General features: G+C 43.9%; 1 protein-coding gene across 7 annotated transcripts in view; it reads left to right on the forward strand.

Moving 5' to 3' along the window:
• The window catches only part of GAS7 (growth arrest specific 7), a 75,357-nt gene extending 50,089 nt beyond the window's left edge, over positions 1 to 25,268 (forward strand). For 6 of the 7 annotated variants that reach the window (XM_085556527.1, XM_021538702.4, XM_021538703.3 and 3 more), the window contains 9 exons: positions 907 to 996; positions 1,783 to 1,898; positions 6,692 to 6,766; positions 9,351 to 9,429; positions 10,547 to 10,675; positions 12,473 to 12,596; positions 14,341 to 14,420; positions 15,677 to 15,775; positions 16,465 to 25,268. In XM_085556527.1, coding sequence (XP_085412653.1) covers positions 907 to 996; positions 1,783 to 1,898; positions 6,692 to 6,766; positions 9,351 to 9,429; positions 10,547 to 10,675; positions 12,473 to 12,596; positions 14,341 to 14,420; positions 15,677 to 15,775; positions 16,465 to 16,578 — 906 coding nt within the window. In that variant the 3' untranslated portion in view covers positions 16,579 to 25,268. Of the gene's footprint in view, positions 1 to 906; positions 997 to 1,782; positions 1,899 to 6,691; positions 6,767 to 9,350; positions 9,430 to 10,546; positions 10,676 to 12,472; positions 12,597 to 14,340; positions 14,421 to 15,524; positions 15,776 to 16,464 lie in introns of all 7 variants that reach the window. The other variant, XR_014949267.1, reaches the window with a different exon arrangement.
• Positions 25,269 to 27,194: the final 1,926 nt, after the last annotated feature.

Here is a 27,194-nt window from a genome sequence, read left to right on the forward strand (position 1 = left end):
CCCCACCCCCATACAGTTACATCTGTAACATCCCATCCCCAATATCTCTTGATCCCTTGATAAATACTCAAGTGCTTTTTGTGTTCCCATGACCCTGAGAGGGGCTGATTTTAGGGTACCTGCCCAGCAGGGATCTGGGGTGAGCCTTACAAACTGGCAGCGAGCTCTGACTCTTGCTGGTGCTTCCTCTGAAAGGCTCAGCTGTGTGCAGGGCTGCTCTGCAGTAGCTGTGATGCTCATTGCCTTCTCTGTGCTGTTAGCAGGCTGCAGTGTTCCACTGGGATAACTTAATGAGCACTTGGACTTTTTGATGCTGTTGTTTAATGAGCGTGTGATGAGCCCTGTCTGACAGATCTCTGTGAACACTGAAGGTTCACTGACTCCAGAGAGCCCCTGCTCCTTTCTACAGAGCATCACTTCCATCTGAAAAGGTCCTAGACATAGATTGAAGGGCTATGCACTGAAAAAATTCTTTTTTTTTTTTTTTTTGTCATCCTGTAGGAGACTGGCATAGCCAAAGGTGTTTAGCACCAACAGTGCCTGCAGTGCTCTCTGGTGCTCACTGTTTGTGTGCTCAGGGTGTTTCACATCAGATTTCTCACCACAGTTTTCAGGGATCTGGGAGAACTCCCTGGGTGGTGCTTTCCAAATCCAGTAGGTTTTCCTCTACATGTGAAATGGGTAGCTTATTTCCCTCTGAGCCAACACTCCTGCCTGCAGAGAATAGCATTCTGGGAATACTTAGCTGCTGTTTCTATGCAACAGCCAGTTTTTCTTCCCTGGCATGCATTCACTGCAGATTTTCTGATGGATATAACTTTTGATTTACGTATTTCTCATTAACCAGCTAAATTTCATTACTGTCTAACTCTCCTTTTTTTTTTGTTTTTGTTTTTTTTTAAACAGATCAACTGTGTGACTTTCCCCCACCCTGACGTAATGCCAGAGCAGCAGTTGCTGAAACCTTCAGAGTGGAGCTACTGTGATTATTTCTGGGTAAGTGGGCAGCCAGCCACATGCCACATGCAGCTCCAGAGCTTCCAAGAAAGTGGAATAAACAGCTTGATTTGTGGTACAAGGTAAAGGAGAATTTGGGCTGAGATACAATGTGTTCAGGGAGTACCACAGAGACTGGGGATGCCAATGAGGATCTCCTGGAAACATCTGACCAGTCTGAGATGTGGCTGATCATCAGAGAAAAAAAGGCAAGGGCAGTTCTCAGGAGCTGGATTTGCTCAAGAAACAGGGAGGATGCAGGACAATCCATGTATCTCAAAATACCACAGGCAAAAGGACAGTGCAGGAGGAAGAGAATAGAATCCCAGAATCCCAGACTGCTTTGGGTTGGAAAGGACCTTAAATCTCACTCTGTCCCAACCCTTGTCATGTGCAGGGACACCTTCCACTGTCCCAGGTTGCTCCAAGCCCCATCCAGCCTGGCCTTGGGCACTGCCAGGGATGCAGGGGCAGCCACAGCTGCTCTGGGCACTCTGTGCCAGGGCCTGCCCACCCTCCCAGGGAACAATTCCTATTTCCCAATATCCCATCCAACCCTTTGTCCCCCACAGCATCCTTTGCTGGCTAAGGATAATTGTAAAGCTTCCCTTTTTAAATTAAAATAACCCAAAAAATGAGTAGGAGGAGCAGGAGAGTGTTGGGCTATTTCTTTGAGAGGGTCTGGGGTGCTAGAGCCACCAGCTGTTTTCAGGGGAGGGTTCCTCAGGCACCACATCTCTGTGGGTTTGGTTTGTTTGTTGTTGAACTTCCTTTTATTTCTTTCAGGCAGATAAGAAGGACTCACAAGGGAACAACACAGTGTCAGGATTTGAAATTCTTCTTCAAAAGCAACTTAAAGGGAAACAAATGCAGAAAGAAATGGCAGAGTTTGTTCGAGAAAGGTAATTAGCACTTGGTTATCAAATTCAATATTTATTGCAATTGTTTTTTTCCCAGTTTAGATATTTCTTAAATATATTAAAGCTTGAACTGCATAAAAGATATGTTACAAGTTCTTAATGAATGTTTCATATTTCTTTAGTGTTCATCCACACTTTCCAGTGTTCTCCACCTCTCACTTGTCTCTTGTTCTCTGTCTGAGTTGGATTGCACCAAGGCTGTTTAGAGGGAACCAGGAAGGTTTTAAGCTGCAGATTCAAGGAAGAAGCATAAACAGGAGAGAAGCAGAGTGGAGGTGATACTTAGAAGGGAAATATTTTGTCTGAAAAGTACAGAAGCAATTTGTCCACGTGGAGCTTAGGCACAGTCTCCTAGAGGAAGATGTAAAAAGACATCACTTTGGGCTTGAGCTTGAACCACAGGATGGTTTGGGATGGCAGGGACATAAACATGAAAAATGCAATTGAGAAATAGGAATCCTAAGGGAGAGGATGGGAAGGCAAACAGAATTATGATAGCAAGGGAAAAGAGGGGGAAGCTGCTTCAAAGGAAGTAATATATAATGAAATTTGACAGAAATAAAAGCAGGATGCATTCAAGAGGAAAGGAAAGTTGGTGTGAAATTAGAGTGAGCAAGGAGAGCAGCTCTGACACTGTGGGGAGGCGTGTTTGTCCTCAGCAGAGGAAGAAGAAGGCATGTTGGAGAGGAAAGAAAAGATCCACTGTGTGCTGGAAACAAACAAAGATAAGGAATTGAGTGTGAAGAGGGTCTGGATGAGAGTTACAGGCAGATTATTACATTTTTCATCTGTTTGTAACAAAGGATCAGGATTGCTCTGTGTGGAAAGGGAGGAGGGTGGTGTTGAACATTGGAGGGATTACTCATGGAAACAGAGCTCAGGCCATCAGGGGAACCTCTGTTCCCACTAAGAGGGCTGAAATACTGATGAGGTTTTCATGATGACCATCAGGTGCCTTGGGGAACACAAGACCACATTTAACTGGGAATTTTCATGTCCAGAAAATTCTCTTTGTAAGATCAGCCTGCTGAAGGTGAGATTCAGGCAGCTATTAAAAATGGCCCTTCAATAGGAAGCTGGTATAAAACATGACAACCAGATTTCTTCATCAAATATCCATCAAGAAGGAAGCTAACTGAAATTTGGTTTATCAACTTGATGCTTTTCCAGGAGCTTCTTGCACATATGACTTCAGACTGAGCAAATACATATTCATTCAGTTCTTGTTGACAGAGGTGGGGTTATGAAAGTCAAATAGTCACAGACTTTGACTTTTAGGAAGACAAACCTCAAGAAAGGGAGTAAAGTAATTAATAAATATACTGAGCTGAAAAAATCCAGGGTGTTGGTGTGAAAGAAGGTATAACTTTAAATCAAAAGTGAAAATAAGGTCCGGAATTTGCATTCATGAAAGCTCCAAAACAGCCAAAACCATCTGCACACTGCCCTGAGAAGCACCAGGTATAAGAAGTAGTGTTTCCATTAACAAAGTGTTTCCGTTATTCACTTCTTAATTAAGCAGTGCTATGTTTAGAAAATGTAAGTTAAATAGCAGATTATTTAGCTTCTGCCATGTTCAGCAGACCCATATATGCACCTTTCACTGTTTTTCTGCAGCAATTTGTGGAAGACTTCTGCAGTCTCTGCACTACAGGAGAAGTAATTATGTCTGATAATTTCATTGTTCCCTACTCATCTGGAGGAGCAGTGTAAAAAGACTCAGTCTTCCCTCGGTGGCAGTTGTGGAGCTGTCTGTCAGATATCCTCTACCACCTTTTCTCCCTGTTCTCCCTGTTGTCTTCATCTATTTAGTTTATTCTTGCATGGCAGTCACATCAGATCATCTTTGCCTCCCTTTGCAGCTCTCTAGTTTTTCTTCAACCACCATAATATGTCAGGACTGAAATTATTTCAGTGTGGGCACACAAAGTACTTAAAAAAAAAAAAAAAGTAAAAGGGAGCAGGAACTAAACATCCAAAGATCAGCTAGAACTAGTAAAGTCAGTATGGGTCAAAATGCACTTAAAATCCATAATGCTTCTGACTATATAGGGAGTGAAATCCTGAAAGTTCTCAAACAAATGAGTGGAAACGAGCTTGTAGCTTTTTTTTTCTGTTAGGAAGGTGGAATTACTGCCAAACAGCCACGTGAATGTCTGAAAATGGACTCAGGAGTTGTGGCATGTTTGTGTTTTACAGTCACCACAGTCCAGAGTTTGCAGTGTGTTTATATCAAGCAGGGTCAAAAGGCAGATTTTTTTCCCCTCTTTGAGGTTTATCTTGGTTTTTAGCCCCTTTTGGCTACAGATGGTGACAGGAAACCAGGCTGGGGTAGAATAATTTCTTTATTATATTTGAAGTTCTTCACTATAGACATTTCACCTTTTTATTTTCATCTTTTATTGATGTTCCTCCTTGCCAGGCAGCCTGCCCTTTCAGTAGTGCCATCCATTTGCAGTACAAGTAACACCTCAAATCCCTGAAAAAATCCTGGAGCCTGGGCCAGAGCTGGAGCCAGTGAGGAGCTCTTCCATCAAAGCCAGTGGCTTTGCTTGCCTGGTGCCACATTTAGGACAGGCACTGGTGACACCAGACCAGACACAGGGTGTCTTGTGTGTGCTTGTGAAATCAGGAGAATCACAGAATGCTGGGCTTGGAAAGGACCTTAAAGCTCATCCAGTTTCACCCTTCCCAGTGCCATGGTAGGAACACCTCCCAGATTGAGCCAAGCCCTGTGTGACTTGGCCTTGGACACTTCAGGGATCCAGGGGCAGCCACAGCTTCTCTGGGCACTGTGCCAGGGCCTCCCCACCCTTGTCAGCAAGGATTTCTTCCTAATATCTCATCTAAACCTACTCTCCTCCCTTCTGAAGGCATGAGGCTTGCTGCTGTCCTATTATGTTCAATAATTCCTCAGCTTCAGTAGTAGCAGGGAAGAACTTGTCAGGATTTTAAATTCAATATTTTCACAGCAGGCCTTTTTGATGGAAGATGGTCAGCTACTCCTCTGTTCATGAGACAAAGCACTGAGACACAGGTTCTGTGAGGGTCTGCTGCTCAGAACAGCCAGCATCCACAGAAAATCACTCAAAGGCATCCTAAAGACAAAATTCAGCAGGAATGAAGTTCATGATGAAGGCTGTGGACTAGGATTTGGCTGGAAACTGAGCCCAAAGCAGTGAGCCTTGGTTCTGGGGAGAGACATTTGCATCGTCATTACTTTTGACCCATTCTCTTTTTCCAGTCCACAGAAATTGTCACTTCTGAGACAAGATCAGTCTCATCCTGAAGCAGGTCTTTAAAGTACCTTAGGTGAAATGTGCCTGGATAAATGTGCCTGCCTCACCCTTTTCATAGTGAGGTCCTGACACAGTGGAGCCTTTGATGCCTGTGTTTGTTGGTTTTGTCAGAGCAGGCGTGGGGAGCTGGCTGGTTTTGTCCTCATGGCAGGGGGAAGAAGAGGACCCCAGCTCTGGGTAAGGTCTGTAGGACTGTGTCACACCAAGCTGGCTATCACCTTGGACCTCAGGCAGCTGCATCCCAGTCAGCTGGATGGAGCATCCCAATCAGCTGGATGGAGCATCCCAATCAATGGCTTTGCTGTGGCACCCAGACCTGCTCCTCCCCTGAGCTCCTGTGAGCATAACAACAGCTGGCACTTCCCCTCCCACACCATCCACCAGGATATTTTCAGCAGCCCAGAGCATCAGATCCCTCTCAGCTATCTCAGGGAACCCCTTTCAGCTCAGATGTACCCCACAAAAGTGCATTTGCTCAACTAACTCCTGCAAATGGGACTGCCAGGAATATCCCACCTGAGAAACACTTCAGAGCAGGTTTTGCCCCTGCTCGTGCATAGTTGGCACAGAATTAGGAGCTTTTATACCTGGGGGCCACACTGCTCTGTCAGAAATGTTCTGTCAGGTGAGCTGGGTTGAAAACCAGTGACCAGACAGCTGTTTGCTGTGCCTGGGAGCATGTGCACCTTGCAGTTGTTTCACTGCTGGCAGAAGATGGTTTCAGGCAGGATGGCCATCACCTCTGCACCAGCAGCTGCTCATTCCTCCCTGCTGGGCTGTCAGCACAGACCTTGTCCCTCATCCACAGCTCCTCCTCCTCCCTGCAGTCATTCCCACAGCAGCAGTGTGCCAACACCTTTCCCACTGCTTCCTTGCCACTGGCAAGTTCAGCTCCTCTTCCTGGTGCCTCCAAGTGGGTGAAGAGCAGGATGGGCAATGAGTGAGAGGAAAGGGTTGCACCAGCTGTGTGCCATCTCTGCCATGCTTTGCCACCCATAACAGAGAGCAGGAAGCCTTTGGTGTCCCTGAGAAAGGGGCACTTCAGCCCCCCAAATCTCACTTGGGTTTTCCCTGGGTCGCCACACCTTCGTTTTTGCCTCAAGGATGTGCAGCCTCACATTTCACAGCAGACTGAACCACGTGCTTCTGCTTTTGCAGACAGCCCGTGTTGCACAGCAGAAACACTCTGTCCTTGTTACTTGCTCTCCAGAACTGCAGCTTCTGCAGCTAATTTTGTCTCACATGCCATCCTGCATATAGCCCTGCTCTTGCCTCTGCATTTTTAGCATATGGGGGGAGAAGACAGCTCATCAAACTGGTGCTGGAGCTGCCAAGCCCTGGAGACTGAAAGGAAAATTCCTGTGGCAAAATCTGTTAAAATGCACAGAATTTCTTCAAATTATGTGTGTGGGTTTCTGCCTTAAAGCTTACTTACTGCTGTCTTTTTATTTTCTCTCTGTGTGTATGTGAGTGTAGGATAAAGATTGAGGAGGAATATGCTAAGAACCTGTCCAAACTGTCTCAGAATTCCTTGGCTGCTCAGGAAGAAGGGTAAGTGTGTCTCTGTGACTTCCACAGAAGATGAATTTTAATATAAAAGGCATTTCTCCCACGCAGGTACAAGTAATTTTCCCCAGCTCTCTCCCTCTGAGTAGAGGTTTATTTAGATTAGCACCCTGGGCATGTTGGGGAAGATGGAATTGCTTCGGAGTTGGTTGTTTGGGTGGGTTTTTTTTAGGTTGTTAGTGAGAAGTGTTTTAGGAATATGTGTATAAAATGATGCCTTTCCAGTCAGGTTTATATGCTGTCCTTGTTGTAGCCAGGGCTGGTTCCTTCCAGGATTAGCAAGTATGTGTGCTAAACTACTTTGAAAATGGAAGGCTATATAGAATATATATATAAATATATGCACTACTGAGAGTAGATGTGTGAGGTCAATACTGGTACAATCAGAGCAGCACAGACAGGAGGGAGGATAAAGCAGTCTCTTCTCATCAGGGTTCTGGCTCTTCAAGAAAAGCAGCAGACTACTGCTTATTTCCAACATTTGCACACTCAGGAAGTTATTAAGAAGAGACTAGGCAGTGCAGTTCTTCAGGAATAATGCAAAGGCACCACTCCTGAAGGATGAGACCTTGGTTGCCTGTCTGTTTCACCAGAAACCCTCTGAGCACTGGAGGCCAAAGCTGGAAATCACTGTCCTCACCTCTGACACAGTGTGTTTCTGCCAGCACTGAAGCTGCAGGAGGTGTTTTGCTCAGCTTCCAGGAGTCAAGGACAGAAATTGCAGGAGGATAACTGGGCTGTTACTGCCCTGAGCACCTCCAGTGGCAGTGGTTTTTGCCCTCCTTTCTCCTTAGGGGATGCTCAGCTGATCCTAGCAAAGCCAAACCCACTTTCTTCCACATCTTCCTTCCACTTTCTCCTGCCCCCAATGGGAAAAGGAGGGAATGACAAACAATGAAGGGGAAGGAAACTAGGCCAGAGTAGGTGAAAAGAGAGAAAGGGAATGAGCACTCAAGCCTAAAAAATGTTGAAGCAGGGGGCTGGAAAGGGCATAGTGCAGAGTGCAGGGAGCTGAAAGCACTGTCCAGTGGTGCTCTTCTGGATCAGATAACAGTGTTACCTGTAATTAGTGTAATTAGTGTCAGTGGGAACTGGGCAGTGGGCGATGACCTCAGGGAAGGAGCAATATTGGGAGCACTTCTGTAGGTGTATCTAAGTTGTTTAGCTGATGAACACCACACTCCATACTCGAGTCCCTGCAGCAGCATCAGAGGTGACAGATCATTCGTTTGAGATTGCAGGTGACAGGTGATTTTTCAGGCTATCAGAGCAGTCAAATCTCATTATCCTTGAAAATAGGCTAGGGAAGAGACAGAAAGAGCCAGGAACTGTAGACTCAGCTTTATTTAACCTTTGCAGAGTGGTGGAATAAACCATCAAATTTTCAAAAAGGAGATGAGCAGTTGTTTTATATGCATAGAGAACCATGCCAAGCCAACCTAAATTCCTTCAGTGATGGAGTAAGAGAGTAGGTCAAGCATCACAGCTCTTAATTTAGTATTGCTTTTTGTGATGGGAGATTCTCGTAGGCAGACAAGAGAAATGTTGGCCTAAATAAAACTTAATGTGCAAAAAACTAGGTAGGAAAAACCCACTGCTTACAGAAACTAAACTGCAGAAAGTAGCTGTGGAATGAGATCCCAAAGGGTTTGTCCTCAGTCCAGGGGGCTTTAAAATGTTTTTGTAATGAACAACCTGTGATAGAAGAAATGATGGATTTACTGTATTCAGAGATATGACAGAGCTGGGAGGGTTGGAATGTGTAATTTGAAGAAAAGGTTGCAATTCAAAATTCTCATGTTAAAATGGATAAATTAACTGAAAAAAATATGCATTTTAATGAGGACAAAGCAGCGGGTTTTATACTTTCACAGGATGTGAAAGATACAGTTACATAACAGTTTGTGGGAGAAGGATCTGGCTATAGTGAATCACAAGCTTATTCATCAACAACTTCATGCTGTTGTCTAAAAAGGCAATCGCATTGAAATATGTAGAAGAGTGTCTGATACAAAAGGATCTGTTACCAGTTTAGCCCCTGGAGTTGTACTGTGCTGGGGACAGTGTAGTTTTAGTTATGATGCTTTAAGAGGAGTCTGGGCTGTCGTAGAGGATCTGGAGGAGTGTACCTCAGCTGACACTGTCCTGGAAATAATCTGAAGGAAAAAGACAACAGTGATATTTTCAAGTGCTGAAAAGCTTCTCCAAGACTTTTCAGCTGAAGTGAAAATCTGTTCTCTGAAGCAGGGTGTAAAGTAGAGGAGGCAGAAAAACTGCATTGGTTCTTTGTTATGGTGAGGATAAGATACTGAAGAGTCTTGCTGAGGGAGGCTCTGGTGTCTCTGTAAGTGGAGATTGTCATGAACTGGGTTTTCAAAGATCTGCTGCAAGCAGTGCCAACGTAATTCTGCCTTGGTCACAAAGGTTGGTTGTTTCCTCAGATTTCTGTTACCCTTTTCCATGATTTTGCTGATCAAGATATGGTACAAAGTGTCGTGCCAGATTTCTGTGACAGATCCCACGAGGAAGGATGGCAGAGGGTCTGATCATTGTCCTTCTCTTCCTTTAGCACACTGGGAGAAGCTTGGGCTCAGCTCAAGAAGAGTTTAGCTGATGAAGCAGAGGTTCATCTCAAATTTTCTTCCAAGGTAAATGGTTCTTTCTTTTCCAAAGATTTTTGCCCTCAATTGGTGGGCCTCTCCCTTCAGTGCATGTTAGTGGGGTAAATACACATGCATGTGGTACAAATTTAGAAGAATTAATAAGTTGGTGAACAAACTTACTGAAACTCTGTCCAGTCTTCCTTTCAAAATCAGGTTATTTTGTCTACCTGATGAGTAAATTAAAACACATCTATCTTTAATTTTTCATAAAAAAGAATCCAAACTGATTCTAGATGTTGTTCACCTGGGCTCTGTGTTCCAGCCAGTAAATTTAACTAATGCTTGTACACTTCACTTCTGCAAAGGAAGAAATGAAAAGCAATATTTGGCTTCTCAACAAGAATCTACTCTATCTGTCTGGAAGGAAGAGAACCAGAATTCTGGCTTTTTTTGTATCATTAGCCTTTCTCAAAAGTCTGCCGGGAACATCATGTTATTTTTGGGTTTCATCTCAAGTGATGCCCAAGGAGATTTCTTTTACAAATTATGGTATTTATCTGGGTTTTTTCCACCACATGTGACATGCTCTTAAATCCTGTTACATTCTGGTAACCTCTGTAGGTGTTCAAGTTCAATACAGTGGCAGATATCTCAGCACAACAGCCATGTTCTGGAGGAAAATTATAGCTCTGCACCATTTGTAAGCAATTCAGCAGAGGTTACTCAGGCAACCAGCTGCTGCCTTGGTAACCCACTGCTCTGCCTTAAACTTCGACATCAGGCCTGTAATTAGTGAAATACTTTTTGCTCCCCATTGTCCCCCTGTATTGTTTTCCAAAAGGAAAAATGCACCTTGGAATGATGTGTGTGTGTAGGCAGGACAGGTCGAAAGGGGCTTTTCCATTATTTTATTTCTCCTTAAACTCTGCACAGAAACTCCTGTGGCATCCTCCAAATCCTTCCTACTGTTTGTGTGCAAGAAACACGTGGATGTGGCACTTTAGGGGCAGGGTTTAGTGGTGGGACCTGACAGCCCTGGGTTGACGACGGAACTTGATGATTTTGGAGGTTTTTTCCAGCTTAGCGATTCTGTGGCTGTGTGAAGAGCCAGGAATTACTGCCTGGCTCCTCATTAGTGCCATTTCTTTGTTTTCATTGCCAGCTCCAGAGCGAGGTAGAGAAACCCCTGCTGAACTTCAGAGAGAACTTCAAGAAGGACATGAAGAAGTGTGACCACCACATCGCGGACTTGCGGAAGCACCTGGCCAGCCGCTACACGGCTGTGGAAAAGGTGGGAGCAGCCTGGAGGCTTTGAGGCACTGCTGCTTTGAGAAGAGCAGCTGCCCATCGAGAGTTTCTGTTCTATCACAGCTGTTCCTGTTGAGGGCTTTCACTGTTAGCTGTGCTTTGCCCAGCCCCAGAAATAGGGGTTTTTTTGCCCAGAAACAGTTCAGTGTTTAGCTGAGTTCTGGCAAGTGAGGGGCAAACATCCTGCTGCTGAAGTGGCTTTTTGGTTCATCCTCCCCTTGCCATCTTGGGGCAATAAACTTCATGCAAATACTTCTTATTAGTGTGCATCTGTTGTCTTCAAAATTTAGGGCACCTTGCCTCAGAATGGCAGCAGGGTCAGGTCAGAGACTCACCTGGCTCAGTGGCCAAAAGCAGCTGGACCCTGGCCTGGCAAATCACAAACCCTTCACAAGAAACATCTTCACTGAAAAAATCCAAACAGCAGGAGCACCCAGTAATGGGCTGATGTAACACCAAGCAGGAGGTGGCTGAGGTTGTGCTGCAGGGAGTTAGACTCACAAAATATGATCTCCCAGCAGCAGCTGGCAGAAATGGGGATGCTTGTGTCTCAGCTGCCAAATTGTATCCTCATGAGTTTGCTTTTGGGCGTAAATTGGCAGGGAAAATACCATTCCCAGTCATCCCCGAAGCTGTTTGTACTTTCATTAAAGCTCAGCAGGAGTTCCCCAGGGACAGAGCTGTGGCAGGATACACAAAGTCGTTAGGCTGAGTGTCTGCAGGGAAGGCATTTTTCTGCAAAACACGAAGTTCTTCACACTCTTATCTGCAAAGCAACTCAATAGCAATACTGGGAAGAGTGAATTCAGAATTACCTTGGGAAGAAGGGAAGAGCTGTGACTCTCTGCACTCCCTTCAGCTCTCCTGCAGCTCCATCTCCAGACCTGCAGGACCCACCAGGGCCTTGGAACTGCACATGGAAAAAATTCCAGGAATGCTTCATCAGACCTGTAACTTTTAGGCTGGTGTGACTGTAAAAAACTGCAAAGTTCTAAGAAAATATGCCAATTTAGTTTGAAACACTAGTACAGTATAAAGAACAAATGTGACATGTTTTATAACAAATCCATGCAAAACGAATTATTTTTATGTATTTATCAGCCAGCATGTAACAATGTTTATTTGTTAAGGTACTCTACTAATTTACCTATATAATATATATTTGTACTGATAAATCAGGTTTTAACAGCTTGAAGAACTTCTAAGTAAAGTAGTTCAAGTCACCAGTTGTAACCAGACCTCAGGTGCTTGATTTCTACTGTTGGCATGAACCTGAATAAGTTTTTCTGAATTAAGTTCCTATTGTTAGTTTGTGATAGGTGTACCTTGAGTCCAGAACTTACTTAAAGACAAATTTTGTAAGATACCTGAAATTACTTCAACTATTCAGATCCTAAGAAAAGTGAATGGAGGAGGTGTCTTGGTCATGATGCTGTTTAAGACATTTGAAAGAGGCTCCAGCTCTCTTTTCTTCCAGAAACAATGAGAAAACTATTAAGAAACAGGAGAGCCTGATGATGACATTAGTCCTTGTCTTTCTAAGACTGTGAGGAGTTCAGATGAGTTTGTGATTTGTTGGTGGTGACTCCTTTGTGGCCACAGGACACTTCTGTGAGCTCCACATGGTGTTGTAAGAACCTGAATCCCTGTTAGGACCCAGTTCCATGCAAAGTTACTGACTCCTTGCTGAGAACCACTTGTGTGAAGGAGTCCTGCATGGCTGAAAGCAGCTGCCAGATCTTTTTCTCTGTAACTTCTGACTCTCCTTCATTACTCCAAGGCCCGGAAAGCCTTGACAGAGAGGCAGAAGGATCTGGAAATGAAAACACAGCAGCTGGAGGTGAAACTCAGCAACAAGACAGAAGAGGAGATCAAGAAAGCCCGAAGGAAGTCCACCCAGGCAGGTGAGTGCCTGTGCCCTTCAGCACACAGCAAGAGCCACGTGGAATCCACCCACGTAGCGCTTGTTTTTAATATTGTAAAAAAAAGTCAAAGTGGACCATGCTACAAATCTGTATGGTGTTAAATCCTCAAAAGAAACAAGCCTAGTATTTCCAAATCAGATGTCACAAATTACTGATAGTTGAGGTAAGAATGGCAAAAGTAGGGTGAGTTATCTGTTTCATGAAGGTGTCCTTAGATTACTGAATGTTTGTGGAACTTCCAAAGTCAGATTCAGAGAAGCTTAGCTGAGGGTGTTTCTTCCATAAATCAGAGTTCCTTCCTTGGTTCTTTCCTAAATCACACTCACCCACAACTTTGTGGGTGCTATTACACTTACTATTACTGTCTTTTTCCTTGAAAGTGATTTTTTTGGTTTTTTTTCCCACTGCTACTCAGTGACTAAAATAATTTCTCTTCTAGGAATGCTGAGAATATAGTAGTGTGTGCTGTCCTGTACTGAGGATACAGCCAGTTCCTCTGACCCGTGCATGTTTTACAGAGGCTCAAGCCACATCTGCAGGATCCATCAGGAACTTTTTTGAGATCTGCAAAGCTGATACATGCAGCTTAGTACCTTGTCTGAAAATAAGTTTTTGCTAGGCCTTCCATGTTTCATCCTTTCAACAAGGGCTGTTCCTTGGCAGAGTGGTCCTTCAAAGTTTTGAGGTTTTTAAAAGTTCAGGATATGTGTCTGGGCTTTAAGGAGTCTGGGAAGAGTCCCTGGCAGTGTGACCATGTGTACAGGCAATCATTTGAGGAGAAATCAAAGTTATGACTTAAGAACAGGAGGCTCTGTAAGAGATGGTCTTTTTTCACCTGAAAATTCACAGTCTCTCTTTGTTCCTCAGGTCCTTAGAAATTGTTCATAATCAATTTTTGTTGAACAAGCAAGGGAGAGCTGAAGATCAGAGAGGGAAAAGAAATAGAGCCTCATTTAAGGAACAAAGAGAATTTCCTACCTGGAAAGCAGCAATCTCTGAGAGTTATTTTCCAAATTTGCCATCTGCCTTTCCCCCTCTGTCAGTGCAGAGTCCTGCAACAAAGAACAAAATTGGAAGGACTGAATCTTCTTGTGCTACTGCCCTGGCTACAGAAGGAGCTGGAGTTTTAGCTAGGCCTTCCATGATTCATCCCTTCAACAAAGGCTGTTCCTTGTCAGAGTGGTCCATAAGAGTTCTGAATTCAGGATAGGTGGAATTGGGCATTCCAGAGGCTGGAACATGCATGAGGCATTCCTTCATCCAACAGCTGGGGCCTGATGCATCCCTCCCCTTTGAGACAGAGACCCCTTAGACTGCAGTCTCACCTACAGAGCGCTGCCCTGCAGTTCCAGAACTCACCATTGCTGATTTCCCATTTTAACTACTTTATTTTTCAAAGACAACTTTCCATCTATGGCTTTTTTTTTAAACTGAAGTAACTTGCCTTTTTTTTTTTTTTTTTTTTCTGGGCATTTTGTAAAATACTACTCTTAATGCTTATATTTTTCTTTCAAACTCTTGTCCTTGCCCCTATTCATTCTCACCCCAGTCACCTGCTTTTTTGCCATACATCAAGTGCATGCATTTACTTGAAATGTTGGTCCAACTCCTCTGAGCTCCACCAGGGTTCATCTTCAAATCCTTGGGGTTTACAAAACCTACCTGCACTTTCCTGCTAAGCTCTGGCTAGACAAGAGTGATGTTGCTGCTTTGACTCTTCCAGGGGATGACCTGATGCGCTGTGTGGATCTTTACAATCAAGCCCAGTCCAAGTGGTTTGAGGAGATGGTGACCACCACTCTGGTATGTAACAACTAAAACAACCCTTGCAGAATTGTCACAGCCTACAGTATTCATCATTCACAGCAAGTTCAGTGCAAAGCAGTGGGGAAAATTGGGTAATGAATCTCACATTGTTTATCCCGTTCTCAGTCCTAAGAAAAACTCGTCAATAGGGGAAAGAAGAAATAATTGTTTCTTTGCAGAAGGCATTAAACCAGTTCAGGGCTGCTTAGGGGCCAGAACACTGAAATTGTCCTTAGGAAGGATGAAGTAAAGCACAAGAAAAACACACGGTAAATCACCAAATCCATTTATACCTTAAGGAATTTTTCTATTCCACAATTTCACAGTTTTCTTTGAAGTCTCCCAAGGGCCATCTCTTCTGCAGACTTAACAGCCTCAGTTGTCTCAGCCTGGCTTGCTACAAGCTGCCTTGGAGCATCTCCGTGGCCTCCTCTGGACTTAACCCAGAAGCTGCACATCCTTCTTGTGCTGCCAACCCCAGAGCTGGCTGCAGTGCTCCAGGTGGGATCTTACCAGAGCCTCCCCTAAGGCTTCCCCTCCAGACCCTTTTTTGTCTTTGTGACCCTGCTTTGGACATTCTTAACAGCTTAAGGTCTTCTTTTATACTGTAGTGCCCCAAACTGCACACTGTGCTCAGTGTATTCAGTCCTGAAGGACTAAATGCAGATTTTGGGGTATAATATTAGAATCCAGAACGAGAGGGAGGCAGAAAATATCAGGAGGAAAGACAGAAATCACCTGCCTTTCCAACTAAAGTGTTGCTGGGTTCTGCCTACTGCCAGCTGAGCAAGGTGGAAGCTTGTCCCAGCTCATCATCTGGTGAACTGTGCTCTAACAGGTGTCTGCTTGGAATGGGGGTGCCATCCCCCCCAGCGTGCTTTCTGCTGCCCCAGAGAACCACTGTGATTTCTGTAGCTAGCAGTAAAGCCCACAAAACTTGCAGGAAACTGATTCCCTCTTGCTTGCAGCATCTCTGAAGGCAGTGGCTCCACTCTCTGCCTTGGTTTTCTCAGTTTTGGAACCTTTTGGAAAGGTTTGACCTTCTTTTCCATTGCTAGGCTGAGATGACTGCTGTTGCTTGCTGTTTCTTATTCTTTGCAGAGCAGAGGAATGTGCAACCACAGAGTCCAGCTCCCAAGCATGACCCTGGGGCAGTATCGCACCTACTGGCAGCCTTTTGTGTATCATCCTTTCTCTGGGCCTCCAAGCTCAGGTTCCAGTAAAAATATGGACTTGTTTTTCTTCATGTCCAGGAGCTTGAGAGACTAGAAGTTGAAAGGGTGGAGATGATTCGGCAGCATCTGTGCCAGTACACACAGCTGCGGCACGAGACAGACATGTTCAACCAAAGTGTAAGTGTGCTTTTCGTTTGCTCTCTGTGCCTCCACTGCCCTCAAGTGAGCAGAATGGTCCCTCCTGACCTGCTCTGACTGGCTTTTGTCAGAGGATGTGGGGGAAGTGTCTGCAGGCAGCCTGTTAGTCTGCAGCAGTGCTGTGCTGCCTCCCTGCAGTGCAGGACTCTCTCATCACAGTTCCTACTGCTGGATCACAGCGCTTTCCTGAGGGAGACACAGCCAACTGAAGTGCACTTGGCCAGCATGAGCCATTAGTAGCTCTCCCAGCATGATGTACTACTCCATGTGGTGTTCTGTTTGTGCTGAATTGTTTCACTGTTGGAAAAGGGAGCGTATATATATTTTCCTTATTAAAAACTGGCCGTTTAGCAAATATTAAAGTATGGGGAATGCACGCTGACTCAGTACAGCTGTGTTTGGTGTAAGGTGCAGATTGCAGGACGGGAGTCAGAGGCTGCCTGGCTGCTGCCTGGCACAGGAAACCTGTCTCTGCTTCATCATGTTAAGTTTCCCTCTTCTCTGCTTCTGTTCAGACCTGTCTTGTCCATCCAGTCTCATGTAGGTGCAGCTCTGACTTGTCTGCAGATGCAGTGTATGCATGCCCACAGCTGCTCTGCATGTCAGAACTATGACTCTCTGCTTGAAGTGTGCCCTTGACATTTGGATTCTTGTTTTCTTCATTTCAGACAGTAGAACTTGTGGATCAGTTGCTTCGGAAAGTGGATCCTGCCAAAGACAGGGAACTGTGGGTAAAAGAACACAAAACTGGAGATATCCGACCTGTGGACATGGAAATATAGACTGATCTATGGTTGGATGTGATGAGTCCACTGAATTAAGCAGGCTAATGTTTGTTTTAAGGGTCAAAAGAGCATAGGGAAAAGGTTGTTTCACTACCAGACAGACACCTTGTAATTTATGCCTGTATGGGCTATCTCTGTTCCATTTAGTCATTACAATGGTCCTCGTTGTGCTAAGCCTTAAGCACCAGACATTCCAGGGTGAAAAAAGCAGATGTGTGCTTCCCACCAGAGGTTCCCAATTGCACGCAGCTTCCAGGAGAAATCTGCTTCCTGGCACAGAAAGTGCCCTGTTCTTCAGTGACTTTGTGCTCCACCCCTTGCATGACTATCTCTATACAGTGTGTTAGAACAACCAGGCAGAGAGCCTCTGGCCAGCGAGGAGAGAACTGAATCTGATGCAGGAGGCAAGGAGGTCCTGATCAGGAATCCCAGGTCTATCACTGACTGCTCTCATGGCCATAGGCAAGTCAATTAGCTTTCCTGGCTCCCCCGTTTATCAAATCTGTGTATCCTGCAGCAGTGTTGTGTGAATACATTGCTTTCATAGAACACTGTCTTTCACCATGGCAGTGAAGTGATGGCCCTTCTCCCAAAATCTACGGAGAGGATTCCTGTTCTTCCTGTTTTATACTCCCTCTCAGGGATACATAAACTCATTTTCATGATTTCTGTTGTCGGCCAGTCGGTAAGTTTGAAAATGTTACCATCACAATTTTTTATCAGGAAAGACTTGGTTGTACTATACCTACCTCATTAGCTGTCAGAGTGCCCTCAATGACAGAAGGAGGTTGTATTCCAAGGAATAAATGAGATGTTTAAAATCTTCCCTGCTCATGCAAGGTGTTTTTCCACAGAATCTCCTTAAAGACAGTCCTCTAATAGTTTACTTAGGATTCAGGTTTAGATTTCATTTTTTGGTTTCTTCAGGTGAATGCCACAGCCTTTAGGTATTTTTAATTACTGGGTTTGTCCTGCTAAATTTTGGCTGTTATCTTTTTGGAGCCTGATTTTCAAAGGTGCCATGACTATGTGATGCTAGATTGCATTCAGTGTAGATGTAGGTGCCCAGCACTTCTGTGCCATCAGAGTCTTAGCCTGAGTTTTTTTCTATGTTACTGTCCTGGTTTAGGGCAAATGATGAGCATCATAAAGTCACCCCAGGCCATTTACCCTTACTGCAAACCACCAAAAATTCAACATTGCTCTTAGCAAATTGTGTAATGTAGTTTGGAGACTGGTTTTGAAATTGTATTTATTTTCTTCTGCTGTTATTTCTGATTGAGTATTCAGAGTTGCTGTTAATATATTTTTTCAGCATTTCACACAATGCAAAGATTATTCACATTCTTCCTTTCAATCCAGGAGAAATCTTGATTCTCACCACTGTGGCCTTTACTCAGTGTTTACTGTTTTCTTAGCTACAATATCCCAAACCATACTATTTCATTTGATCCACAGTTTCGTTCCATTTTATCTCACTGTTACTGTCTTTTTCTCCCCAACCCCAGAACTGCATCCTTCTTTTGTTCTACTACTGCTCCAGGTTTTTGTTCATCATCCTGCAGATTCTGGGTCTGGATCATTGGGAGTCAATATTCCTCTTTGGAAATAAAAACTGAGACACAGAAAAGTCATACCTGAAGCACGTTTGTAACATTGCTGCAGTGGTTATTTTTCTGGTTTATTATTTCTAAATTATTATTGCATTGTTCTCATACTGCTCCCTTTTTCCCAACCATCTCTTTACTAGTACAGGTTCATTCCTGTCTTGCAAATGCCTTCATAACCCACTCCTCTGCTGCTTCATTGACCTTTAGAAACCCTTAGCATCCTTTGCACGTTGGCAGATGGAGTGCCATGGCTGCTGCACACTCAGGATCACTGCTCCTGGTGTGACACTTCTGTGCTGCACACTTGGGAATTGGGTCTCCAGTTTTATTCTTGGTGTTGGAAAAGCCTCACCTGAGTTCCTGCACAGAGCACTGCAGCACCAGCTGAAGTCTCTGGTTTTCCTGAGTGTCCTTGAGCTTAGTGAGAGCCTCCCTGGAATCTTCTTCTCCTTCCTTCTGCCCTCAAGCAGGGCAGTTGATGATCTCTCCTTTTCAGTCTTTCTACTGATTCACTCTGTGTCTTACTAATTTTTGGCCATATCAGTGTAATTCTTTTTCTCTTCATGCTAGGTCTCATAAGCTCTCATAGACAAGCATTATACCCAAGATAGCTCAGCTACCTCAGGTGGCATAAAAGTAGCAGGATGGCTCCTGTGACAGTGTTGGAAACAAAAATTTTTAATAAAAGGCAAAATAAAAAAGCTTTTTACAGAAAAAACCGAGTCAGGGCAAGAGGTTCTTGCTCCTGCTAAAACACTTTACAAAAGCAATTACATCTTCTATTCTCTTCTTTTCTAGTGAATTGCTTAGGCAGGACTTTTTGGCTCCTGTCCCATTAGCTATCCTTAAGTTTGAGGTGAAGGTCCTATGAGATGTCTTTTAACCAAATTGAGGAGAGAAACTTCTGGACTTTTTCCTTTTTAAGGAGACAAAAAGTAACTTGTTTACTCTGTCAACAGGGGCACATTCCTACATCAGTGTGTAGGAACTCTTGCCTTGCACTTCAGAGGATAGGCACTTTTTATTTTTTAAGCCACAAGTGCAGGTTGAACTTCGAAAACTTCAGTGGCCAAAATAATGTGAATACATGAAAACTGCATTTCACGTTGCCCCCTGTTCTAGGCTGTATTGTAAATTGACAATGGTAATCTTGACAATGCCTCAGCACGTTCTTACTTTGATTGCAAAACAAAGCTAGTTGTGCACTTTATACAGTATTTTCCTTAATAAATACCTGAAATAATTCGTTAGCAATTACACTTTATTTTTCCTCTTTCTTTAAAGGTGTTTGTTACTTTATCTATTTTGGACTGGAAATACTGTCCATTAGCATAAGTTTCTCTGGGGACTGTAATGTGTTTTGGTTCCTCTGCTAAGGTGTATTTATGCTGCTCTAAATTCTTAGTTCGAGGGTTTGTTGTTTTTGTTGGTTTGGGGTTGTTGTTTTTTATGGTTTGTTTTTTTTTTTTTTTTTCCTTACTTCTGGTTTTATTTCCAGACAGTTTTCCTGCTTCTACCTCTCGGTCCATTTGAAATGTTTCAGGGATGTGGGTTGCCCAGAACAGCAATTCTCTTGGTGGAGGCTGTGTCTGGTTTTCACTTCAATGACCAGAGGAGAGCACAGCTACCTGGCTGGTGATCTTTCCCAGCCCTGCTCCACCACAGGTGAGATGTTCATCCACAACACTTCCATCTGTACTCAGTGCAAGTTTTGCTGTTGCTTGTAAACCATTTTCAGCTTATTTCTTTCAAAAGATGCTACTCCCTCTTGCTATGACCCTGCAGATCAGTGTTACCTGGCTCATTGCCTTCTCTGACTGATGGATTTTGGGTAGTGATGCCTTACAGGTCAGGCCATGCTGGAGTTCCTTGCTTCTAACAGGCAGCATCTTCAAAGAGGGAAGTGGCACATGTAAAGGAGAGCATGGATTCCTGCTCTCACAGGTAATTTTGGGAGTTTCAGCATTGCTCTCTTTGTCTTCCACTGACTTTCAAATATGCAGTGGAGCCCAGCCTGTCTTCATGCTCCTGCTTCTCCAGAGCAAGATCAAACTTGTGTTTTATTAAAATTCCAGCATGCGTGGATGCTGCATGACACAGCTGCAGTGTAACTGATTAATGGAATACCAAAGGAAATCCTTTACCTCCAGTACTGAGCTTTGGCATCATCTCATTTCATCTGGCACCTCCCACGCCTGGTGTGAGCTTTTGCTGCTTTAGTCACTGTGGGCTCAGATTGGCAGGGTTCTCTCAGCTCTGCCTGCTCTGAGGTCACAGAGCAGCTCATTTCTCAGCTAACACTGTTTGCTTTCACTGCCAGAGGTGAAACAAGGGGGGATTTTCCTCAGGCCCTTAGCAGGTAGCTCTGCTTGCCCTGACCTGTTAAGCCACCTATGTTTTGGGAGTGCTGCCACACCTGTGAGCTCCCTCGTGGTCTGAGTGATGCTGTCACACTCTTGTCCTGTGCTGGAGATTTCTGTGGCATTTTCCATTTCAGCCAGAGCCTTTTGGCCCTTCTCTGGGCTTCCTGAACTCCATGGCTTCAGCTCAGTGCCACAGCTGGTGAGATTTGCCAGCTGTAGCCTCAGCTGCCATACAGAATGAGAACTTTTTACTCCTCATCCACACCTTCCTGCCTGTGTCTCCAAAGCAAAGTTGAACATCTTTCTCTCTAAGGAATTCTTTCAGCTCATTTCCTGCCAGAACTCATTCTGGATCCAGTGCTGTTGGCTGATTCCTGTTGGAGTTTATTAGCTAAAAGCAGTGAGTCCTTTACCACATGGGCCAAATGCACTCTTCTCCCATTAGCAGCAAGATTCCAATTTCTTTCTTGGAGTAATATCCCAAAAAGGCCCAATTCTCAGTTTGCTCCAGGTTCAGTCATCTCTGTAACTCACACTTGTTCATCACTTCTATGGGTTGGACATCTTCTGAAAGACTTTGGTTGCTCCCTTATAGGGACATAAGTTCATTATTGGACACTGGAATTGTAGAAGATAGCTTTAATTTTTTAAATTTTATTTTAAAATACTGTAACAGCAGTGAAAATCATACAGAAATCCCTGTTATGTTTCTAGACTCCCTTTCCCCCTGTGCTCCCCATTATTGCACAGATAAACACTGAAATCACACTTCTTGAGTGCCTGACAGGCAGCATGCAACCTTGTGCACTGCTTCTTTTTCCCTTTATGCAGCTTTTTTTTTTTTTTTTTGTCTTTACTTGGGCTAGTTTTTTGCGGTTTTTTTCCCTAAAATGAGTTTTATGTGGGGCATTCACAGGAAATTTCTTTATGCTTGTAGCAGTCATAGTTTCTCAGGCTTTGTTAGGACTTCCTAGAATTGTCTGTTTTTAATGTCATTATTTAAATATTGGCTGCAAGTTAGGCTTATTATATAGAAATGGGCATTCCTCACCTGTTCTTTGGAAGTGCTCAGCACTCAGAGATTTCTTGGAATACAACAGGGAGCTAAGAGATAAGACTCTTTGAAAATCAGGCTAACAAACAGAAATGCACAAGCCTCTTCTTTCCTTACTTGTATTCAACTACATGGATAAAGTAAATATTAAGAAATGAGAAATAATTAAAGTGTAGTTGCTCTCTGTGCAGCTCCCAGCAGCTCCAGTATGTTCTTGTGTGGGGCTGCAGTCAGAACACACCTCTGGAGCAGCTGTAAAAACTCAAATCCATAATTCAGAGACAAAGAATCTCTGCCCATCTGTTTCTTCAGTCACACACAGGGAGAGGAAGGGCACTGCTTACCCAGGTGGGTCCTTCACTACCAAGCACCTTAAGAAATCCAGACAAGCACTTTGAAGGTCCCCCTGGAATGAGTAGATGTGGCTTCGTGACGTGGTTATTGGATGTTTCCTTCTGAACTGAAAGCAGATTTACTGTTTCACAGTATCTCCTGTGCTCTTGTCCACTGGTGCAGCCTGCTGTGTCTGCTCCCAGAGATGGCAGCAGTGTCCTGAGGGCAGTCCTGCTCACCCTGACATTCCTCTCATTTGGCAACTACATCTGCAAAAGGCAGTGTCAAAAAGGCAGTTTTCAAAATAATGATCTTTTCAGCTCACAGAGCTCTCTGGAAAGCCTGCAGGCTTTTTGCTCCCCAGCATGTGTTGGAATAGCAGAGTGGCGTGGCAGAGGCTGCTGCAGCGTTGGCTCTGAGGAGTTGCTGCTGTGAGGACATTCCTGCCATCCCCTCACAGGGATGGGCAACAGCCCACAGGCATCCTGTGAGCACCAGAGGAGCCTGCTGGCCACATCTATCTCAACCAGGTGGGCAAGAGTCACAGGTAAATTCAGATTACAGCAGACACATAGGGCAGGAAGGTGGTTACTTCAGTGGCACCTCTCCCAGACCCTGATGGGCATTGAGTAATGATAAGTGAGGAGCCCAGAACTGTCCCAGTCCTGCTCAGAAGCTGGAAATCAGTGCTGGGATGTGTCTGTCTGATACAGAGCTGTCCAGCTCACTGGAAATCAGTGCTGGGATGTGTCTGTCTGATACAGAGCTGTCCAGCTCACTGGAAATCAGTGCTGGGATGTGTCTGTCTGATACAGGGCTGTCCAGCTCACTGGAAATCAGTGCTGGGATGTGTCTGTCTGATACAGGGCTGTCCAGCTCACTGGAAATCAGTGCTGGGATGTGTCTGTCTGATACAGAGCTGTCCAGCTCACTGGAAATCAGTGCTGGGATGTGTCTGTCTGATCCAGAGCTCAGCTCTGCACCCATGGAAGCGTGCAGGTGCCAGTGCTGCCCTGGGGGCTGCAGAGGGGCTCTGGCATTTATTTGGCTGTGCCAGGGCAGGGCTGCTGAGCCTGCTGTGCTCCAGGAGCCTGGAGCACACAGCCCTGCTGATGCACAGTGGGAATGAAGTCTTTCCTGGCAGCAAACCCTTGTCTTTTCCTGAGAAGCACTGTTGTAAGAACAACACCCACTGCTTTGTCTTACAGTAGATTTTATTCATATGAGGTGCATCTTTCAACTCTTTATTTTTGCCTCTCTGTTGTCACTGTAGCCAGCCCTTCATCAGTGAAGTACAACACTTGAATTTTGAAATTCCGTAGAACATATCTGTTATTTCAATGTGCTAACCAAACTTCACGCTTTTGGCTGTTCTCTGAGGGTTTTAAGAGCTTTTTTGGAGATGTTATTTTGGGGTTTGTTTTGGATTTTTTTTTAATCAGCCACCAGGTTTGGAAGCGTAATAACTTCTTTTTGTGCTAGCTGCAGTTTCTTTTTCCTTCCTGGATGTTTTTCTGAAGGGACCAACACATAGCACAATTCAACCTAAATTTCTAATCCCATGCATTCCTCAAGGCAGAAACCTTTTGTGCCTAATGATGCATCTGAGTCTAAGAACTGTATGTGGAAAAGATCTTTCATAGACCAATTAAAAAAAAAAAATAAGTCTTAGATTAACCACATAATAATCACGGAAAAAAAAACATGTATAGATTTGAGACATGCACATTTAATTCCCTCAACTTACATTAAGTTGAACTATTTCAGGTGTGTCATAAGAGATAAACTCAGTGGATATTCAGAAGAAAAGCTTTCCAGCTGTTCTATCCAGGTTCAGTGAGTGGACAGGACTATAATTTTGAATATATGCAGTCTTTTAGGGCTACTGATTTAACAAGTAACTGAGTAATGGCTTGTATCACAACCCTATTAAAATTCTGCTAGTAAATCCCCTTGAAGTGCCTCTTTAAATATTATCTGCTACAAGCATGTGAAAAATACAGATTTACCCTACAAATTGCCAAATCTCAGGAGCAGCCACTGGGCTCAGCCCCTTCCTTGCTCTGAACTGTGCTCCCTCTTAGGACAGCCACATCTCCAGGAGACCTGCCTTTGGCTCTGCGAGTTTGCTGTCCAGCTCAGGCATCCTAAATTCTCAATCCTGAAAATGGAATAGAAAAAATAAGACTTCAAAAGAAACTGCATTGAAACTAATCTTTGGACCCATCCTCGGTCTCAGTAGAATAAGCAGGGAAATCTGCATAGAAATAGTACGCAGTGATAATTTTACATAAAAGAGTTGTTACACTATTGCATAATATTAATTAATAATAATAATTTTTTTAAGAGCCCACAATTTTTATTATTTTTTTTTTTTTACAGAAGTTGCAGGGAAGAAATGTTCTGGTCCTGGAACTCAAAAGCTGAATTTGATTTCAGGGATCTCACATCTGCTAACAAAATAATCAGTCATGTTAATCCCAGAATTTGGGAATGGTTGACCTGAAATCCCTTGTTCCTTTGGAGTTTTTTGATGAAATGGCTGAGATTATCAGAATAGCCTAAGGAATTGGGATGTCCATACTCCTTTAGGTCAAAAACGCTCTTTAGGGACAGCAGCTTCTATCCATTATGAAAACAGCAGGTACTACTGTTGGACAAAAATACTTTCTTCTCCTTAGATGATTCCCTTATTTTGTGCAACACAAGACTGAGAATTCCACTGGGCAGTTCTGCAGCAGCAGGGATTCCCAGGCAGGCCAGATACCAGTCATACACTAAACCAGAGTTTTCTACCAAAATTAAGTTGCTTCTTTGGTCCTTTTTGTGTAAGTTTTCCTAAATACTTCTGAATTTCTAGGAAAGTTGTCTTTTGCCAGTACTAATGACTTGTTTTTAAAGATGCTTAACCAAAATTTTATAAATTCCATAAATTTTGGCTGACTAGACCCCTTAAATAGTTTATATATCACACAGCCTCTGTCTGGGTTACTAGTAGATCTTGGATCATTGTGGAAATTATGGGATGGCTTTTGTTCCCTAAGGATAGATGAAGGAATCACTTACTGAACTTAAGTTGAATGAAGAAAAGATTTAAGGGGCAGATCTTCAGCTCAAATAAACTGGCAGGGTTCAGTAGAAGCTACTTGATGTCAGCTGTGGATCTTGTCCTTCAGTGTTGAAGGTATTTCCTCTATGTAATTTTTCTGTCTTACTGTAAAACAATTTCATATGGTTAAACTGTATTTTCCTATATTGTTCTGCAAGTTTATATACACCATAGTGCTCATCTCATCTCCTGTAAAATAAACTGTACAGACACATTGAGCATGGAATTGTCTTTTCCCAGTTGCTTTTTCTCCTCCCACAGCCCCAAACCTCACCAGTGCAGTTTGATCAAAGACATTGTGGGGTGCCGCATAGACTTTATTCTATTTATTATTATATTTATTTATTACTATTATATTAGCTTAATGTAGCTTCATTTTGCAGCCACATCACTGGGGTGTAATCTTCTTGTGCTTACCCTTTTCAGATCTTCATGTGATATTCAGACAAGTATGGTTTCCTACAGTTTTTATTTTCAATTTTTTTTTTTTTTCTGGAAATCAGTTTAAGAAACTACATGTGGTTAAGTGGCTCTGAAGCAAGCAAGCTGACCATGAGCAGCCTGAGAGCTGGGGCCATGGAATGGGTGTGGTTTTGTGTTTTAAGTGATCTAGAGCTCTTCCCCACCCAGTCAATCCTTTACTTTCAAGCTTCACGTGCACCTGGAAGCTCAGTTGAAATCACTGCTGTAAAACCTCATTAATAGTTTTTCTCCTTTTGATATTTGAGTTAACATGCATGCTGACAGGTTTTCTGACAAAATCAAAGTCAGGCCTGCCAAAACCCTGCCTAACCCAACACCTGCCTGTGGAAGGGGGCTCAGAGCAGCTGGGGGTCACACTTCTGCCCCTCTTCCAGCAGGGTGTGTCATCCATACATCTCATAAACCCCTTGGGAGATTCTTTCTAGGAATTTTTCCAGTTTTCAACTCATGTAAGACCTGCTTTCTGCAACCCCCTGCACTCTGTGGTTGTGCATGGAGGTGGGAAGTGATGGCAGAGGTGTGCACACTCTTCTCAGAAAGGAGAAGACACTGAAGGTTAAACATTGAAAAAGTTCCAGGTGGAAGCTCGGTTTTCACAGCAGTGTCTTTGCACCTTGTCCCAAGTTGCCTAAATATGTTAAAAAAATCCCAGAAGGCTGTTTCAGGTTCTGATTCATGGTGCAGAGCAGCTGGTGAGTACCCTCCACATGCTGTGGTTCATGTAGCTGCACCCTGACAGCAAAAAGCAATTCCTTGGAGAGGATTTGACACGACCTGGAAACCCAAACTGGGGAGATACTGAACAAGCCATTTGCTGTGCTGGTGTAGTCCAGTGCCCAGCAAAACATCACAGTTAGAGGACCAGAGCAGGTATTGGCAGTGGCAGGGTGGCAGCCTTGCAGTCTGCAATATTTGGATGCAGAGGTCCCAAGGCTTAACACCATTCTGTATAGGAATATCTGTGCTATGGCTTCTGCAGCCATAATAATTTAAAAATCACCTTGGATTCCATAATGTAATTAAGCCTTTGACTTCTGATGTCCATCCAAGGGGAAAAGCAGGAATGACTGCACCTACAGATGTCTCAGGCCTGAACTTAAAGCACTGCTCCTGGACCCACGGGCCAGCCCCAAGGCAGGTAAGTCCTGGTGGTGCTTCTGGGGGTTGGATCTGTCTTCATCTGTGTTGGCCACTGGGCACACAAAGAGACAACTCTGCCTTGCAGGGCTTAGGATGGACAGCCAGACAGCCTGCAGAAGGTCACAGATGTTCATGATGATTTGCAGTGTTCATGGGAGGATTCACATATGGCCCTTGAAATAGGAGTAGACATGGCTAGTGCTGGGAGTCAAGTGAAACAGTTAAACTGGTTCTACAAGGTGGATGTGCTGAAAAGGGTTTTAAACCTTCAGAAGTCAATGTGACCTGTGTTCTGCATGAGGCCCTTAGAAGTAAAGCTATGTGTAAAGTAAAAATGAAGTGATGTGTAAAGTTAAAGGAGTTGGTTTAACTCAGATCTTGTAATCTGGTTTGCTGCACTAGCACCATTTGTGATATGTGGTTTCAGTGGACACAGTGGCAGTTTCTGAACTGATGGTCAGATGGCCCAGGGAATTCTATTTGCACAGCTTACTTTGAACTAAGCTCACACACAGGGAAGT

This window comes from Lonchura striata, chromosome 18 (assembly GCF_050655825.1).
Source record: "Lonchura striata isolate lonStrDom1 chromosome 18, ASM5065582v1, whole genome shotgun sequence".
Taxonomy (NCBI): Eukaryota; Metazoa; Chordata; class Aves; order Passeriformes; family Estrildidae; genus Lonchura; species Lonchura striata.